The sequence below is a fragment of the Pelmatolapia mariae genome, linkage group LG20, assembly GCF_036321145.2.
Source record: "Pelmatolapia mariae isolate MD_Pm_ZW linkage group LG20, Pm_UMD_F_2, whole genome shotgun sequence".
Taxonomy (NCBI): domain Eukaryota; kingdom Metazoa; phylum Chordata; class Actinopteri; order Cichliformes; family Cichlidae; genus Pelmatolapia; species Pelmatolapia mariae.
The window spans coordinates 36019918-36038646 of NC_086244.1; the positions used below are offsets into that span (position 1 = coordinate 36019918).

The 18729-nt window shown below is 43.6% G+C and overlaps 1 protein-coding gene across 1 annotated transcript; it reads right to left on the minus strand.

The window, feature by feature from the left end:
* Nucleotides 1–118: 118 nt before the first annotated feature.
* Nucleotides 119–16492, minus strand: nr1h5 (nuclear receptor subfamily 1, group H, member 5). The gene is made up of 10 exons (XM_063463391.1): nt 16239–16492; nt 9694–10095; nt 9473–9613; nt 9217–9341; nt 5797–5895; nt 5622–5718; nt 1116–1232; nt 933–1022; nt 636–749; nt 119–532 (listed from the first exon to the last, which is right to left on the minus strand). The coding sequence occupies exons 1-10, from the start codon at nt 16384–16386 to the stop codon at nt 330–332; spliced, it is 1536 nt and encodes a 511-aa protein (XP_063319461.1). The 5' UTR covers nt 16387–16492; the 3' UTR covers nt 119–329.
* Nucleotides 16493–18729: the final 2237 nt, after the last annotated feature.

Consider the following 18729-nt stretch of genomic DNA (forward strand, 5'->3'; position numbering starts at 1 on the left):
TATTTTAACATTGTTCAGCAAAGTGAAAAGTACTGTAAGTGTGAATGTTAAATGTATACAAATATAAAAAACACCTATAAAAGTTTCTTTGATGAAACAAACTGCAGCAGCCCACAAGTGCATCTTAGTCCTGTTATAGAGGCTAAAATAACTTAATGACTCAGGACTGAGGGGAGAAAACAAAGACAGCTGAGTAACTGTCTCCTACACTGTCCCATTTATACCCAATCAGAACCATTCTAAGACAGTGTTTGTACAAATAAGTCTTTGAATTGAAGTGAAGACATAAAAGACTGAAGATTTTTATAATTTCTTGCACATCTTCACTGTCAGTGTCCAGACTGCTGTCTTGTCAGGAGGAGGTAGTTGTGGCAGAGGGTTCGCAGCTCCGTCAGTCTGCCCAGCAGGCGACCAAACCTCTGCGCTCCTCCTCGCGCTGCTCCAGCTTGGGCCCCGCACAACCTGGACAGCAGGTCCAGGATCAGTTCCTGCATTTTCTCAACACAGCTGGCTGCCTGCAGGGATGCGCGGTCTGCAGACAGGGACAGAAAGACAGAGACAGCTTTACAACAGCATCCCAGGAGCTTTGCTTTGCCAGTTCTTAACTTGACAGCTGATTTTATTCCTGGTCTGACCTGAGCAGAGCAGCGCTGTGGCTGTAAGCAAGGTGTACTCAGCCTCCGTCACCCGCAGCGCAACCATGCTGTGGAAGAAGTTGAGCACTGGTGCAAAGAGATCCTCACTGTTCTCTGTTCACGCCAGCAAATGTGGAAAAAAACATCTAATTCATTCATTGTCTGAGCAATTTTTCCACAGCTTGTCAGACTAAGGAGTGTGTCTGTGTGTGTGTGTGTGTGTGTGTGTGTGTGTGTGTGTGTGTGTGTGTGTGTGTGTGTGTGTGTGTGTGTGTGTGTGTGTGTGTGTGTACCCACCTGAACCAATGAGTCCCCTGCTGTGGATGTTTTCCTTTGATTCTACATCTCTGAGAAAGCTGTGTGTTGACATACTGAAAAGCTGCAGTACTGATTAATGGAGAGAAAAAAAAGAATGGTTATTTCATACAGTTGTCTACTTGTGTCTCATCATCTTCCTCTCTCTCCTGGTGGTTTTTTCACCTGGACTGGGGCTTGTTGGGTTGTGGGAAAACTGCTGGGCAGAGAGCAGGAACATGACGTCCAATGAAGAGATGGATAGCAGAGAAATCTGGTCTGAGAAATCCAGGAGGTCAAAACCTGTGAGAAGATAATTCTTTGTTGCTATTGTTGTTTTAATTCTTTAAATACAGAATCATTTTGTATAACTTTGAACTGATATCAAAGTCCCTCCCTGCAGACACTGGCTATAATAATTCAGTAAAAGGAATTATTTGTAGTCCCTGATAATGCATTGCTTTAAATGGCGAGAATCTTGAGGGATGGCTGTTATGAGGAAAGGCAGCCCAGAAACTTTACCAGCAGCACACATCGTTGTGTGCCTCAGCTTTCAGTCTTTTACCCAAGCTAATCTGCCATTTTTTGGGATTAGAGATTTGATCTAGATTATCATATTAAGATTTGGGACACATCGCCAGTAGTGGACCTTGGATTCATCGGGTGTTTCGGCCATTATCACTAGACACCCTCATCCAAGGAGGCCCTGCCAGGGTTGATCAGGCTCCGGAGTGTGTCACTGGTTTATGCTAAATTGTTATTTCTCTTCTTCTTTCTTCTGTTTAGTTTTCTACAGTTTATTTTCTCCTATCTATTCACTGCAACTGAGAAATAATACTTACCTCTTTAGCATTTATGGAGCCTAACTTCTTCAAAGGGATAGAAAAGGTGATAGAGAGAAGTAAGACAAAAGGGACAAGATAGGAGAGAACAGAGAGGAGAGCCGGAAGGGGGGCGCCCGATCTGGCTTCCCACACCTCCCCGCCGGATCGGGCTCTACGCTCTACCTCCCCACTGCCTCCCAGAAAAGGGAAGAAGAGCAGAGGGGAGAAGAGCGGAATATTTTCTTTTCTCTCACGGTTAGGTGACTGCCTTAGCTGCCCAAGTGATGTCAGCCCTTTTTAACCATAGCCAGTGACTGGTCCTCTCAGCAGTGTTAGCTAGTTCTCTAATAGCCTGCCGTTGCGCCTGTCCTCTGATCCCAATCTCTCTAAGCAGTTTTGCTGTTGTACTGGCAACAAAGCCCCTGCACCCCACTTCCACCGGGCGCACCTTGATCTTCCAGCCTCTGTCCTCTGCCTCAGCTGCCAAGTTGGCATACCGCAGCTTCTTACGCTCAAATGCTTCCTCAATTGCTTCCTCCCATGGTACCGTCAGCTCAATGACGTACACGAGTTTTTGAGACTAAAGGACGAGGTCTGGTCGCAGAGTAGTTGTTACGATCTCTGTAGGAAAAATTAGCCTCTGATCCAAGTCCACTTGCATCTGCCAATCCCTGGCAACCTTTAGCGGGCCCAGGTCCGGGTTTGAGGGGCTTGTCCTCGACTTGGCTTCCTCCCGGACAAATGTTGATGACAGCTGACACTCCTCTTGGTTCGTTAAAGGTTGAGCGTTGATGGATTTTCTTTTGCACTCAACTTTCTCGGCTAGACACCTGAGGACCTGGTTGTGTCTCCATGTGTATCTGCCCTGAGTAAGGCTAGTCCTACAACCAACCAAGATGTGCTTGAGTGTGGCTGGGACTGTACACAGGGGGCAGGATGGGTCCTTTCCCAACCACAGCTGCAGATTTATTGGGGAAGGTAACACATCGTATCGGATGATGAAACTTAGTCTATTAGACTCCATTCCCCAGATTTCACTCCATGAGAGTTTCCTCTTTTCCACACTCTCCCAATTCATCCAGCGACCCTGCTTGGCCAGCGCTACGGCTCTGGCATGTCTGGCTGTTTCCTCCTGTCGACGCACCTCCTCCACCACCATTTTTTGACGTTCTGTTACAGATGCCTGTTGCCACCGAGGTGTTACTGCTCTAAGTCCAAATCCTCCTCTGCCCTGTTGGACATGACCCACCACGTCACGATGCTGAAGAGCAGATTTGGCCTGTAGCACAGATGTGGCTGGGGTCCACTTCCTCCCCTTTGCTACAGTGGGAGCAGTGCCTCTCACTATTGGGTCCCGGGAGTCCGTGAGTGACATCTCAAGCCTCACTTTTGCACATTTAAACTCCTCTATCAGATTAGGGATAGGCAATGACAGTATCCCGTCGCTGTAGAGTCCGACGCTGCTGAGGCATTTGGGAAGTCCGAGCCACTTCTTAACGTAGAAGCTCACTAGCCTCTCTAGTCGATTGGCATGATTGAGTGAGACCTCGTACATTGTCAAAGGCCACAGTAGTCTGGGTAATAACCCAAACTGGAAGCACCAGAGCTTCAGTTTCCCTGGGAGTGCAGTGTTGTTAATCCGCTTGAGGTCATTAGCCAAGTTCTGCCTTAGTTGTTCTAGTTGCCACGTATCATTGAGGTCTGCGTTATACCACCGTCCCAGGCTCTTTATGGGCTTCTCTAAGACGGTTGGAATTTGTTCTCCACTGATATAGAATTGCTCGGCTGTCAGTTTTCCTTTTATGATGGAGATGCTGCGAGATTTACTTGGCTTAAACTCCATTCTTGCCATTCTATGTTTTCCTGGAGCTTCTGTAGCAATCGCCTAGTACATGGTTTTGTTGTTGTAATGATGGTCATGTCATCCATGTAGGCTCTAATGGGAGGAAGACGAAGGCCACTCATGAGTCTCTCACCTCCCACTACCCACTGAGATGCCCGCATGACCAGCTCCATTGCCATGATAAATGCCAGAGGGGAAAAAATGCAGCCTGCCATAACTCCAATTTCCAGGTGCTGCCAGGCTGTGGTGGTGTTCTCAGCTGTCACACAAAACTGTAAATCCTGAAAGTAGGTCTTGACCAGTCCTGTGATGTGGTTTGGTACGCTGAAATAGTTGAAGGTCATCGACAAGATCTCGTGCAGAACTGACCCAAAGGCATTGGCAAGGTCTAAAAAGACCACATGAAGGTCTCTTTGTTCTTTCTTGGCAGTTTGAATCTGGTGCCAGATGACGCTGGCATGCTCCAGACATCCCGAGAAGCCCTGGATGCCGGCCTTCTGCACTGATGTGTCAATGTAGTTGTTTCTTTGCAGGAAAGTAGATTTTTGGGCCAAGACACTGAAGAAGATCTTTCCCTCTACGTTCAGCAGGCTGATCTGGCGAAATTGGCTGATGGATGAGGAGTTCTTCTCCTTAGGGATCAGAATACCTCCTGCTCTTCACCAAGCCTTTGGAATCACTCCTTTCTGCCACACTGCCTTCATCAGCTTCCACAGGTATTTGAGGACTCGTGGGGTGTTTTTATAGAGCCTATATGAGATGCAATTAGGTCGTGGAGCTGATGCTGCTCTTGCCTGCTTCACTACCTTCTCCACTTCACTCCATGTAGGTGGTCTTATGTCCATTTGGTGTTCTGGTGCCTGGATAGGCGGCATGTCACTCGGAATAGTAACTGGCTCCTGCCTCCGATGCTCAGAGTAAGTTTTCCTCAGATGATCTTCCAGGTCTTTTATGGGCATTTTGAGGCAATCGCTCTTCTGTTCGACAAAAAGGCCCTTAACAAAGTTGTATGGGTTGCTGTAGAAAAGGGTCCTTGTCCGTTCTTCCTTCTTACGTAATAATAATAAGTGGACATCTATTAAGTATCATAAAATAAATATTAAACTCCTACAAATGACACAAAGGCTTTAAAAGGATTCCGGTAAATACACCATTCAACTGTGCTGTGTGTTTCAAACATCTGACCCCAGCAGATCTGGCTCAAGATGTTAAAACTATTCTCTGAAAACCCCAGAATCAGGCACGCAGGGGGGCAGAGGGGGCACCTGCCCCTTTCCTTGCCCTGCTTTCCAGCAGCAGGAGCAGCAGCAACCCCTCAACAGGAACATTGTACCCCATCAGGTAAAACATGGGCTACGTTTTGCTTTTCATTGTCCCCACCTGATGACAGTGATATTGTATGCAGCAATTCCATATTAGATTCTTGATGAATGTGGGTTGCTGTTATTCAGCCTGAGCCCCTTTTAAACTTTGAGCACCCGTCCCTTCAAACATCTCCACACGGCCCTGCCCAGAATTACACACAAGCATGTAGATGCAAACAATAATCCCCATGCTTCTTTCAACTGAGCTGTGAGATTAGCGCGCTATGGGTTTCGTTTGGTTGGCGGATGTAGATAGTAGAAAGAAAATAGATCCAACACGAAACCACTAACAATAAGCTCTATGGATTTTTATTTATTTATTTTTTTAAGAAACTGGATCATGATTTCTGGAAAGCCATATTGCTGCAAAGCACCAGCAGGAAAGTTTCATTAACTTCTATTATATTCAAGAGAAAGCAGAGATTTCTACAACCAGTATCTCTTGTGCCAGCAGAAACATACTGATTCAATTTTGAGGACTGAGAAGAGAATGTAGGTAATAAGATTCTGGAAACTTTCTTGAAGCTTGTAAGCAGATAGTAACTTTCCTGTATTTTTTGTCTCATTTAAATGGGAGAACATCTCCCCTCTGATCCTCTTATCCTGCTTCTTTTTCAAGCAAATATATTATAAAGCTGACACCTTCCCTCTTTCATCTCACCTGGCACTGTCCTGGCAAACTGCAGCAGCCTTTGTAGGCGGGGTGATACTACATCAGACAGGCCTTCCACTTCTTCTGGACACAGCCACTCAAATGCCTGAAGGCACACACAACAAAAGCAAGATGAGAACAAGAAAACTGTTTTTGCACTGTATGTTTCTGGACTGGAACCTACCCTAAAATTGCTACTGTCCTGACCTCTGTAGAGCCTATGGGCCTCCACCATCCTATCCACGATGTATTTCTGTTCTCGGGTTAAACTGGCAGACAAAGCCTGGTGCAGATGGAAACGAGCACAGCACACAGATTTGCAAAGAAGCACTCATGATTACACAGTGAGAGACTAGACACAGTTTAGATCAATAATGAGGGGAGCCTAAGACTTTTAAAGCTGATACTGAGAGCTGTGTGAATAGCTGGAACACATTTTATTTCAGTCCGTCTAATGACTGTTTGAACCTCCTGGTGGCAGCAGAGGAAGAGTCTGTGATATTTCAGCCTTTCTGGGTTTGAAAAAAATATTGAAATAGCAATGCAACCAGAAATCATTGACTAAATAACCGAGTAAATGCAAGTAAATGTGATTATATTTATTATATCCTATATATACTATTTCAGTATGAACCAAAGTGGTGCGACTGACCATCAGGCTGACGCTTCTTTACGTCATGAACACCAGCAGTTGCCATGGCAACAGTTTGCTATGATTCGTTCATTAGAAGGCCTTCAGCAGCTGCTGGGCTGGTGGTGGTTGACTTTGAGGCTCATGTTTTGAGTCACGTAAATATAAAGGCAGCACTTTATAATGTGACCTGTGATTAAGGGTGTAATTACCAAAGAATTCAGGGGAGTTTCAATGTATTTTACCTGAAATTACAATGTAACAATATGTACCTACAAATGCTTCCCAGTAGATACATCAGAATGAGGAGGTAACAATTCAGGTTTTCACAAGAAAGAAGGACATTTTAACTCGCACCATGTTAATGCTTTACTGAAAAGGTTCAGCAAATCATCTTTGTCCACTAAGCATAGTGAAATCTGAGCAGGGGTTTTTTCACTGAGACAATGCCTCTTTTTTTAGTTGCATGACCATTTTGCATTGCTGCTTGGTTCAGAAGCTTTAAAGACATCAGGTGAGAATGGACTTGGAAGTCTTGTTAGAACAGCCAGTAAGATGTTCAGCAGGAATCAGAGCAACCTTTTTGTTATTTATAAAAAGGCTGGCAGGCTCACTCCCGGTGGCTGCTTGCCCTGGGGGCCCCTTCCGAGGGGTTGGGGCCCCTCAGGCCTCTGGCTCAGTTAACTCTGGCGCAGCTGGCTGCCGGCAGAGCCCGCAGGCACGTCACTGCAGCCCCCTCTGGCTTCTGCTCCGTGGCTGCTGGGTGACCCCCCATCTGGGGCTCTCCTCAGCTCTCCCCAGGAGAGTGGCACGGTTACCAAGCCAATGGTCCTCCTTGTGCTCTCGCACTCTGGGGGCCTGTACATGTCTGGGGTCTGGATCTCCTCCATGCCTGCTTAATGCCCTGGGGTATGGAGCTATGGCTCTCCACACCCTCTAGCAGATCGTTACATGGAGAAACCTTTTGAATACAAGCGCGCTGATCCACACAGGTGTTCACAGACACAAACTACACCTTTCTTGGCTGCTACCTCAAAGCACATTGTGCGCTTTCAGTCCCACATAGCAAAATTGGTATTCTTCTTTGCGGTATGTGGGCCATGTGTAAGTTGTGTGCAGACACAGGCCAGTTGTAGACACAATGCTGGCCCTGTGCTGGCCCAGAACAGTTTCAGTTCTGGCCCCAGATGTCAGCCTAATGTGTACCTTAATCAAGCCATGTAATAACAACATGTGCCAGAACTCTGTTCAGACAGTGAATGGACTTTTATAGCACTTTTCTACTCTCCCAGATCACTCAAAGTGCTCAATACAACATGCCACACTCACACACTTTCTCTAAACTGAGTGCGTCCTGACTCCATTCATACACATTCACACTCTTGACATGCAGACTGGAGGAGCCAGGGATCGAACCACTAACCTTCCAATCAGTAGGTGACCTGCTCTACCGCCTGAGCTATAGCCACCCACTGGTAAAGATGAGTAAACCGTCACTAGGTTTTGGATGAAGCGTACACTCACAAACCTGTCAAACCTGCATTTGAAACATTAGCTACCATAGCAGTATAGTATTGCAGCATGGCATTTGGGTCTTCTAACTAAAATAGGACAATAGGAACATAAATAGTGCCATCATTGCCAGACCTGGCCCACATCTGGTTGACATACACCCTGCCATGACACCGGTCAATCAAAAGTGCCAGCTTGATGCCGGATCCAGGGAAGACCTATGTTCTATGGGTCTTTTTTTTCTTTTTTCTTCTCTCAACAGGTGATCCAGGAGATTTTTTCTCTTTAAATGCCCTTTCTCACACTCCCTCTTCCCCTCTGTTTTTCTTTCCTTCCCTCTCTTTCTTTCTCCCTTTCCTATCCCGCATGTCTGTCCCATCTGTAACAACTGAAAATAAAATAAAATGAATAATAATAACAAAAGTCGATCAAATGGACCAATACGGCAAGGCCGTGATGATCCACTTGGTAAAGTAAATCCGTTGGGTATTTTTCTTGGCCTTCAGACAACAATTCTGATGGCTAAAGAACAAACGGGACAGGCAGAAAAAGAATAAAAAAGGCTAGCAGGTCCTCAGGAGGGCTAATGGCATAGAAAGCTGAGTTAGCATAGCTTAAGGACACCGAAGGATTGCACCACTACACAGGATCTGAGGCTTAGCAAAATTAATTTCAGGTTTAATCCTGGGTTTTCAGCTCTTGTACTACATGCAGGAGGTTTGAATGTCTGGGGAGAATAGTGTCACTCTTCCTGGGTGATCCTTCAGATCTCAGGGTGCAGATAGCAAGACAATCTATAGATTTAGAGACTGTGCCCGGTGAGCCAAAGTAAGAATTATAGATTCTTAGGAGCAATTTTAGGTTGTTCTTTGTTTTGTTTTGTTTTGTTTACCACTGGCTGCATGCAATTTTAAGGCAATTTGATGCCTCTATAAGCCTTAATTGAGCAATATACTCCTAAAACAAGGCACATAAAGCTGCAAAGTCTCCTTACAGATCTAAATTATGCTTTTAATTTGGTCTGTTTTGTTCTTGGGCACTTAAACAGCACTGGGGTAGCAGGAGAAAGAATAAGGCATTGTCTGACGAGCATAAGAGCACCTACTCTGCATACATGGGTTTAACAAAATGCTGTAGTTGGAGTCTGAGCTAGTGCCTTAATCAGGAGGCAGTTATACTGATAAGTCTATTAAGATTTTGCCAGCTTTCCCTCCAGGCTTTAAATAAACTTTATTATCACTGTGCACTACTCTGGCACTTTCATTTCCTTATGAATTAGCATACCATGTAATCGTTTGTATAATTCGCCCATATTGGTGCTGTTAAAGTTGTTCCTGTATATTGTGTTTTATGTGAACTCTTGCTGCTATGCTGAATTCGTTTAGCCCATGTAGCACAAGAATCTTGAACCTCGAACTCTGAAGTTAGGAAATCATCCAATCGAGCACAGGTGTGCCGCACCTGTCCGGGTAGCCTGCTGGTAGAGCTGACTCTCCTGCTGTCTGTGTTCTCCTCTTCCTCTTGCCCTCTGCTTTTACCTCCTTTCCTCAGGCGTTTGGATTGGCACTGCACCTCAGTCAACAGACCTGAAGAGCGGGTAAAAAGTATTACTTTCTGCACAAGCACAAAGTGACATATTGTTTTTTGGAATCTCACTAATCATTTCTCTGATTACATTACAACCTCAGTCAATCAGTTTCTTGTGTTTGAGCCTTACATTCAGCCAGCATTCCCACAGCTCGGCACTTCCTCAGACGGCAGTCTTGACACTTCCTCCTCATGTACATATCCATCTCACAGCTACCACCACTCTTACAGTGATACACAGCTTTCTTGGTGACACTGCGTCTGAAGAATCCTGTAGCGAAAGGTAAAACATGACCTACTGACGCTAAGAAGTAGAAAAATATGAAGATCAGAAAGCAATCAAATAAATACCTTTGCATCCCTCGCAGGTAAGAGCATTGTAGTGGTATCCTGATGCTTTATCCCCACACACCACACACAGCTCATCCTGACCTCTGCTCTTTCCACCCGAGCCCATCCGGGACCTCCGCCCCATTGGCAGTCCTACAGATCCGAGGCCCTGAGTAAAGAGACCCCCACAGTGGGGCTCGGGGCTCGGATCGCAAGCGGCCTCCAGGCAGTGAGGGCTGTAGTGGTATGGTGGGTTGCAGAACTGCGAGGAAGAGGAGGAGGAGGAGGGAGAGGGGGCAGAGGAGGGTGGAGAACCATAGTGGGAGAAGGGCAGGTTGGCGGGACTATACTGTTGTTGGCTGTATGGGAGGAGCTGGAGGTCAGGGTCCTGCAGGGGATAGCCCAGGGGGTCAGCCAGCATATCTGAAATCAAAGTCCAGGGTCAAAAGTTTTAACTGGCTCTGTATGTTGATGAGAGATGACACTGATGTAGGATCACATAAGTCACAGGTCCACCTGTGAACAGAGCAGTTCTGCTTTCTGTTTGTCAAGGTTGGCCAGTTAGAAGAAAGCTGACTGAAGGAAGGGTGGCTTGTTTCAGACAGATGATAAACTAAGTATAAGACAAGTGTGATTCAAAGCTTCTCTAGTAGAGTCCAATAACGGAAATATGGAGCTTGAAACGAACACAATGAGGTTTCCTTGAAATACGTTACTCGGACAGCTGACTTCTTGATGTGGCCTTGCAGTTTAAACCCATACGTGCAAAATTTGTATTCAGATTTTCATTCCCTTGGTTGTGCTAAACTGTGAGAAATGATTCAAGTATAAAACATGACATTTAAAGGAAATGGTCACTGGAGTAAAACCTCTATTAATCCACAGTTAAAGAATTATCCACCAGGAGATGAACCCTTTATTCCAGTTGGAGTAGCATTTGCTAAAAGCTGCAGTGCTCAGCAGCTGTGACAAATCACTGAACCTTTTGTGACAATCCCAAATCCAATAAAAGTTGGACACTGTGTAAAATGGAGATAAAAACAGAATGCATTGATCTGCAAATCTCATACACTACTGTTGTGTTCACAGCAGAACATAGAAAACATCAAAAGTAAAGAAAAAAATAAAATCATTTTGAATGGCACCAACACGTCTTAAAACAAGTTGGGACAGAGCCTCATTTATGCTTATGTTGTTGTGGGGTTTTTTTTATTATGCAAATTTCCAGAAAAGGAGTTTTGCTCTTTGCCTCAGTTCATTTTTTTAATGAGCTTCAACCCAGAGAAGACGGCAGACTCTCTGAATCCCATTCACATGTTGCTTCTGCTTCGCATCACAGAGCTTTAACCTCCATTTGTGGATGACACAGTAAATTTTCTTCACAGGCATTGCGCCTGTTAAGGCCCGAAGACCATAACCACCCAACGCTGACTGTCCCTTGTGCACAGAGATTTCTCCAAATTCTGTGAATCCTTTGATGATAACATGTACTGAAGATGATTAGATATTCAGAGTTTTTTTTACCAGTTTTATGTTGCTCTAAAGTTTATAGATGCAGTTTTTTGTACAACTCTCCCTCTCTGAGATTCAGGTTTTATACCCAGTCATGTTACTGACTTGTTGCCAGTTAACCAAATTAGCCTCCAGCTGTTTCATTTTAGTACCACATACTTTTGTTGACCCAATCCCACTGACACATGTTGCTGCCATCATTCTCAAAATGAGATCATATTTTCCCTAAAATGGTAATTTTTCTCAGTTTAAACTTTGGATATGTTTTCTGTGTTCTACTGTGAATAAAATATCAGTTTATGAGATTTTCAAAGGATTGCATTCCATTTTCATTGATTTCTAACTTTTTGGGAACTGAGCTAACATAGATCACCCATTTTAAAGATCGCTATCTTTAACTAGGAACAAATGAACTTTTATCTGGAGTCACGATGATGAAATGATGAGAGACAAACAGCTGGTTTTAAGTGAAATACAGGATCATGCTTAAGGTAATCTTATAGTATCACACACCTGTGCTGCAACTTGTCCTCACAATTCATAACACTCCATCATTTTTTTCCCTTCTTCTTCTTCTTCTTTCCTTCCTGCGTCACCACATTGGACCATCCCTAGCATCTCCTTGTGTCACTACAGCCTCCTGACTGTATGTAGGATATTGTTATGATTACATCAGGCTGTGATCCACTTAAATAGCGCTCAAGTGCCATGGTGTAAGATTTATGACTTTAGGTATAGCAAATATTCTTTCCAAATGTTGTAAATCTTTCACACACATACAGCATCTAACCTACAGGGAATAAGTGATTACACTAGCGTGACTGAAACATGAATGAACGTTTAAGGAAACTCTGTGACGCTGGTCGAAGTCAAAAAGCGTTCAGAGGAATGTGACTTTACGTGACTCGTGATTGCTTTAATGGCTCTTATGGGATACAATAAAAAGCTGAGAGTGAGACCCTGTGAACTTGTTCAGACTGCTGAAACAGGATGCAGCTGAGAACTCCCAGTGCCATTTAGGATTTTTTTATTATTATTATTATTATTTTATTTTTTTATCCCCTTTTTCTGGATTCTTCATTTAGTCCGTCATTCATTCAGTTCATTGTTGGGATGACCTAAAACATGTCAGAGTGTGGGTCAACCGCTTGTGTTTTGCGAGCACTGACTCCGCTGAGAAAACATGTGTGACCACTGGCAGCCTCTTAAAGTACAGCTGGACTATTCGACCGGGACTGCTGTGGGATCTGTTATGCACTGATTAAACAGAGAGCCCACCCAACCTTCAGGAGTTTCAGGAAATGGGAACTTTCGGGCTAAAACATGTTGGATGAAGATTAGGAAGGACTAGGTCATTGATTTTAATGTGTCTAAACTGTGTATATGTACACATGATAGTAAAATGAGTATATGTATATATAGTAATTTTACTACTATATGTACATATATCTGTGAAGGTTCTCAGTCATCCAGGTCATCGTAGTCTAAGGAGCTTGGAAAGAAAAGCATCTGGACTTCTTTAAGTTGCTTGAAGACGTTTCACCTCTCATCTGAGAAGCTTCTTCAGTTCTAAGATCAAATGGTAAAGAGTCTCAGATTTAAGCCCTGTGGGAGTATCCCCCTAAGAGGGACAAAGGACCCCCTAATGATCCTCTACCTAATCACGTGAGCCAAGGTGTGAAAACGGGTGCAGGTCACATTCAGCCAAAGTTTCAGGTGAACTCATTGTGAAACCTAGCCCCACCCTATCATGTGATTTCCTGAGGTCAGAAGGCCCAGGATGTGAGTGGGCGTTAAGGCGTCTGAAGAAGCTTCTCGGATGAGAGGTGAAACGTCTTCAAGCAACTTAAAGAAGTCCAGACGCTTTTCTTTCCAAGCTCCTTAGACTACGATGACCTGGATGACTGAGAACCTTCACAGACATATGTATATATAGTAGTAAAATGTGTATCGCTATATACAGTACTGTGCAGAAGTCTTGAGCCACACCTCATTTCTCTACATTTTGCTTGTAATTGTATTAAAGTGGCCTTAGCCAATAGCTCTAAAGGCTTTCTAAGTCTTTCAAAGTGCTTTGGATATTGGCTGCTTTTTCACTCATTTTCAGTCCAGTAACCAATTTTTAAGAGCAGCCTTTCACAAAAATCTACAAAATCTACAATAAATGTCCAACAAGGTGATTCCCAAAGAGCTGTTAGCTGAAAAAGTGGCATATTATGGCATGATGCGTGCAGGGTGTCCTTAAAAATGTGGAACTGGCCAAGTGGAGCAGAAAAAAAGAGTATACCTCAGAGGTCAGAAGGGAGGTACAACAGTGAGTATGTACAGCCATCTGTGAAACATGGTGGAGGCTGGGTCATGGTTTTATGAGTGGCATTTCAGCCAGTTGTGTTGGATATCTTCTCAAAATGAATGGAATCATGAAAGCACAAAATGATCATCAGACTTTCATCCAAATCAAGTAAATGCATATTTGGGATTTTTTTTAAAAACATAAAATGGGACATTATAAGTCAAGGTTTGGTCTCCCCAAAGTCCGGACGTCTCTATTATTGAAGCAGTGTGGGAATCACCTTAACAGAGAACAGAACAAAAGGCAGAACTTTGAACATCCTCAAAGAAGCCTGAAGAACTATTACTGACGTCTACTTAAAGAAAGCTGCCTAAGAGAGTTCAGGCTGTATCAAAGAACAAAAGATGATCATACTAAATATTAACTTTAGAGGTTAGCAAAATTGTACAAACTCTATTTTTGCCTTATATACTGCATTATATACTGTATTTAAATGTGTCTGCAAAGGTTTTTTTCCCCTTTTCCCACCAAAATATAAACAAATGAAGAATGGCTTGAGACTTGCACAGTACTGTGCAGAGCGTGAGGTACGTCTTCGAGCTCTGACAGAAAATCAGGCATCCTGCAGTGATGCTGTAGCACATCCACATAAAGAGGAATTTCCAGGAGACAATATTCAAAAATAAATAAATAAATCAAAGCAGCAAAGGTCGCCATATCCTGCCTTTTAACACTCAGTGTGGTTTGACAAGTGTTAAACTCCTTCACAATGCATGGAGTGAGCAACAGATTAAGTTAGTTTACAACAAAGACAGGATGAAAGGAAACAGAGAGTGACTTGTAGAGCCTGCATGAATGAGAGCCTTTTCTGTACGTGTCAGATAACAACCGAGCAGTCCCAACCATGCTGATGACTCCACTTGAGTCACATTTTCAGAGTTGACTTCCCATTTTGAGTAAATTGATCATCACACATAAAATTGTTAGAGCTACCTTTGTTTCAGGAAGTAATTCAACTTATATCTTTGGCAAATAGACAAATCTGAATAGTTATATCATAGTTATGTAAAATCCATTCCTATTCCCAACTCTTTCTTTTAGTGACCTCAAAAATTAGCAACATAAAAACTTCACCCTGCGTGTGGTCAGTTTCTCCTCAGAGACCCCATGCGTGTCATCAATCATCAGTCGTAACTGAGGCTTCCTCGAAAGCATCCCGAGGAGTTCTGAGCCTATATTACAAGCATGTTTGATGATAAATGACAGAACATGTTGAGAGCTGCTGCAGCTCACATTTAGTGGACTAATGTCCCTGCTCTGATCAGCTGAAAGCCTACTAATGAACTCTTCTCTGTGCTTAATTTCCCCTCCTCGCTTTCATTCTCCCTGCAGATGTTTCCTGTCTTTACCCGACTTGGCGATGGGTTGGCTTGGTGGGGGGTGGAGGGGGAACTGGGGGGTTGGTGGGGGGGTGGTCCTTGCTTTCTCACTGTGTGACTGAGCTGCGGTTCGCAGTGTTTGTAAACCATTTGAACGCTGTCTAAACACTCCTCAGCCTCCCTTCCATCCCACGCACGCTAGGGAGCCAAACAACACCAGCAAAGCACCCCCCGCAGCTCCCCCTCCTCCTCCCTCCCTTCCTCCTTCTTCTTCTTCTCCAAAGGGCAGGAGGGGAGACAACAGGGAGACTTTGTTGATGATACATGTCAGTATAAATAGATCCTCCGATGCACGCTCAGCCTCTCTGCATGTCGCGAAGGCAGTGAGCCGGCTGATCCCCCTCAAGAACTGTTTTTTCCATGTCACTGAGTTCTCAAACGCCGTAAATAAAGGCTTAGCGTTCATTCATCAGCTGTCAGAGTGAATGAGGCTGCACTGCACACAGAAGGCAGTCGTATATCAGCGTGTAACAATATAAGATATTTATGGCCCACTTACTTAATGTCAGTCTGTGTGACCAGTACACAGTGTCAAATCTGTAGACATAATAAAGCAGTAGAAGAGTCATCAAGTCTCGAGTGTCTTACGCAGCATGGATGCTCATTTTGCTGTCTAGAAATTGTGAAATTCTGCTCTCTCTTTGATTTAAATGTTCATTTCAAGCCAGCAAGGTTTAGATCAGCAGATTGAAAAATGCTAAACTGTCCAAAACCTTCAAGGAAGTTCAGAACCTCTCCAAGTACAAATTGAAATTTATACAAAGGGGGATTTGGTTAGAGCAGAAGTGACAGCAGAAACCACATTTTCCTTCTTAATACTTGTCGCACTAAATTTCGTACTTTGTTTGGATTTCATCTGCTCAGGTGAGCCAGAAGAAAATCCTGTGAACGGTGTCCATAGTAACTGCTTTCTCCTGAAGAAATAATCCCTATACAAACACTGACAGTGTATTCTGTGGATTACAGGTTTATATGGAGACTGGCTCTGAAAAATGATGTTCCCTTTGAGCTCCTTACAGTAGCACTGACTGATCATTTAGAGAGTTCTTTGTAAAGCAAATGTCTGCACACATTCAAGTTGCATAAGGTATTAAATGCTCAATGTCAGTTTTTCCTTTTTCCAGTGTCAATTTAGATATATTAATGCCCCACGAATGAGATTTAGCTTAGAATAAGAATCAAAAATCCCATCAGGCAGTGTTTAATATTTCAATTTCGTGGTTCTTTTAAGAGAAGCTGGAGAGAAAACAGAAGTAAAAGTAGATGAAGACACCAAAGAGAAAGAAGCAGGAGCAGGAGCACGAGCATGACTGTGGACTCACCGTAGTACTGGAGCTGCTCAGCGGAGCAGTAACCATCTGAGGTGCTGAGAAACCCCCCTGCCGTGAAGCTCATCTCCAGCTCGGTCCACTCTCTCATCTGGACAGAAAATCCTCTCTCTTTAACTAGTAATACAGGATCTATCTTCATACACACACACACATACACCCATAAACACACAGAGACAATTACTCAGAGAATTCACGCAGATATCAAGGCTCTGGGAAGTGTGGAGACATTCCTCAATCCCCAGGATGCGTCCAGGTCTCTTAGCTGATATCCCAGCCTATTTTTAAAAAGCAGAGAGCAGCAGTGCAGCTGAGCCTCTTGGTCTGTGGTGGATGATGTGCTGGAGGAGGGATTACACATCCCAGGGGGATAGACAAAAGGGAAAGTGGGGGGACACCGAGGAGGGACAGGGATGGGACTGTGTGTCCAAACAGCTGGACCTGACTGGGACGTCATAGATCAGAAAACGCTGGGGAAAGATGATGGCTTTACTCCTTGCGTGTTGAGGTTTGTGTAACAAGAGTGCAACAGCTGGACTGGGCGAAAGAAACATTTTCCATTAATCTCACGTTTCAAATAAAAGAAATCCTCCTTAAAGTTCCCCTTAAGATTAAACAAACCTCGCTTCTTTTATTTAAGTTGTACCTAAACTGTGCGCAGTGAACGTAACTGTCCATATTTGTCCTAAAGGCCTTGGGGAGTGTGTTTACTCTTCCTTTTGTTTACCACTGTTCTGTTTGTGCTGTGGTTAATATTGGACATCCGATAGATTTAAGGCTCTCGGGGTCTTCCACCTCCCCCACAAATAGTTAACCAGACCAGGGCAGAGCAAAAGAAGTCGAGGCCTGCACCACCCGGAGAAGATAGAAGTCTGACCCCCATTACAGGCCTGTAAATCTCCAAGCAGGGCCGGTTGACACGCAACATGCTTACTGAGGATTAATAGTGTCCTCCCACCCGCCTATCATCTCTTTCACTGGCTCATTATGGGAATCAGGACTGACTTATGCACAGTAGAGGGCTAGGGGAGAGCCAATCATTCTCAATGAAACTGTAGCCTTCACTGGTGCAATCACGATCAGTCTCACTGACAAATGAAACAGGAATGTAGCTGCTGGCTACACAATGTTTTTTTAAGTGGATGTCCAAAGGATAAATTGATACATATGTGGTCACAGCACTGTGGAAAAGTACAAACTAAGGCCTAAAGAAAAAGTACATAAAACAAAAGATGTGTCCCACTTTTGAAAACTTTGACTTACTCTGATTAACTATAAATAAGGACAAACTGATTAACCTGCTGTGAGATTTGTCAAAAAAACTTTCCAGGGGGTCAAAGTGCTTTTCAACAGGGCAAGGGATTTTCATTGTAGCATTTCTAAGCATATTAGTTTTCTTTAGAAAGCAGCCTGGAGATTTTTGTTTAGAAACAAAAAAGACCAGGATCAATAAAAAAACTGACCTTTATACCGAGCCATTGCACAAACCACTGCTGTGCAATGTGTTATAACGCTGTGATGCTCAAAGTTTGTAAAATCAAATTAAAACTGAGGGTTATCTTCTAATTTACACACAGTATAATAACTTCAGCGAGTGTTTGAGCTGTCACTTGAGAAATCAAGTGCCAAAAACTAAAGAAATCACTTTAGACTTGAGAAAAAGAATCGCTGTTGCTCACAGAGCAGGAGATGGATATACAAAGTTATCCAAGCATTTCCAAAGTGTCAAGAGCTGGAGAGAGAAGTATCATCAAGAAATTCAAAGAGAGCCACAAAACACAGAACAAACCTGGGAAGGTATGAAGGGAAAGAAGGGAAAGACTATAGAAATAAAACTACCGGGAGATGTTTCTAAAAACTAACAGCTATAATTACATTCAAATTGACTTTTTCCGATAGATTTAAACAAGCAAGTAGCTGTCTAAAGCTGTTGGAGAAGTGTTTACTCACATAAATACACGTGTCAGTGATTCGATCTTGCTTACAGGAAGTTTTTTTTTTTTTAACTCTCTGATATCCAGGGTCTGGTGTCATTCAGCCAGGATCTAAAGAGCTCTACAAGGGCTTCAGAGTAAAGTTTGTGAATGCCTATGAGGCTGGTAATGGATTTTAAAAACTGTCGAAATATCCTAGAATTCATACTAGTACTTGAAAAAAAAATCCACAATTTATGTAAAAGATTTGCATGTGTACTTTGTGAAAAGAAAAATCTATAAGGCACCAAATTTCATAACAGGATCTCCGGGTAATTCAACCCCCTGCTGCTATCAAAGTGCAAGAAACAGAGGCTACACAAATCTGACCATGCTTGGCCAAAGGCTTTTCCTATGAAAAGTCTTTGGCTGATCTGATGGATGATCAGAGCAAACCAGCTTTTCAGGAAAAGAACCTAATACCAGCTGTGAAACTTGGTGGTTGAAATGTTACACTGTGGTCTTGTTGTACCTTGTTGTCCTCAAGGACTAGGTAGCCTCATCTATCAATT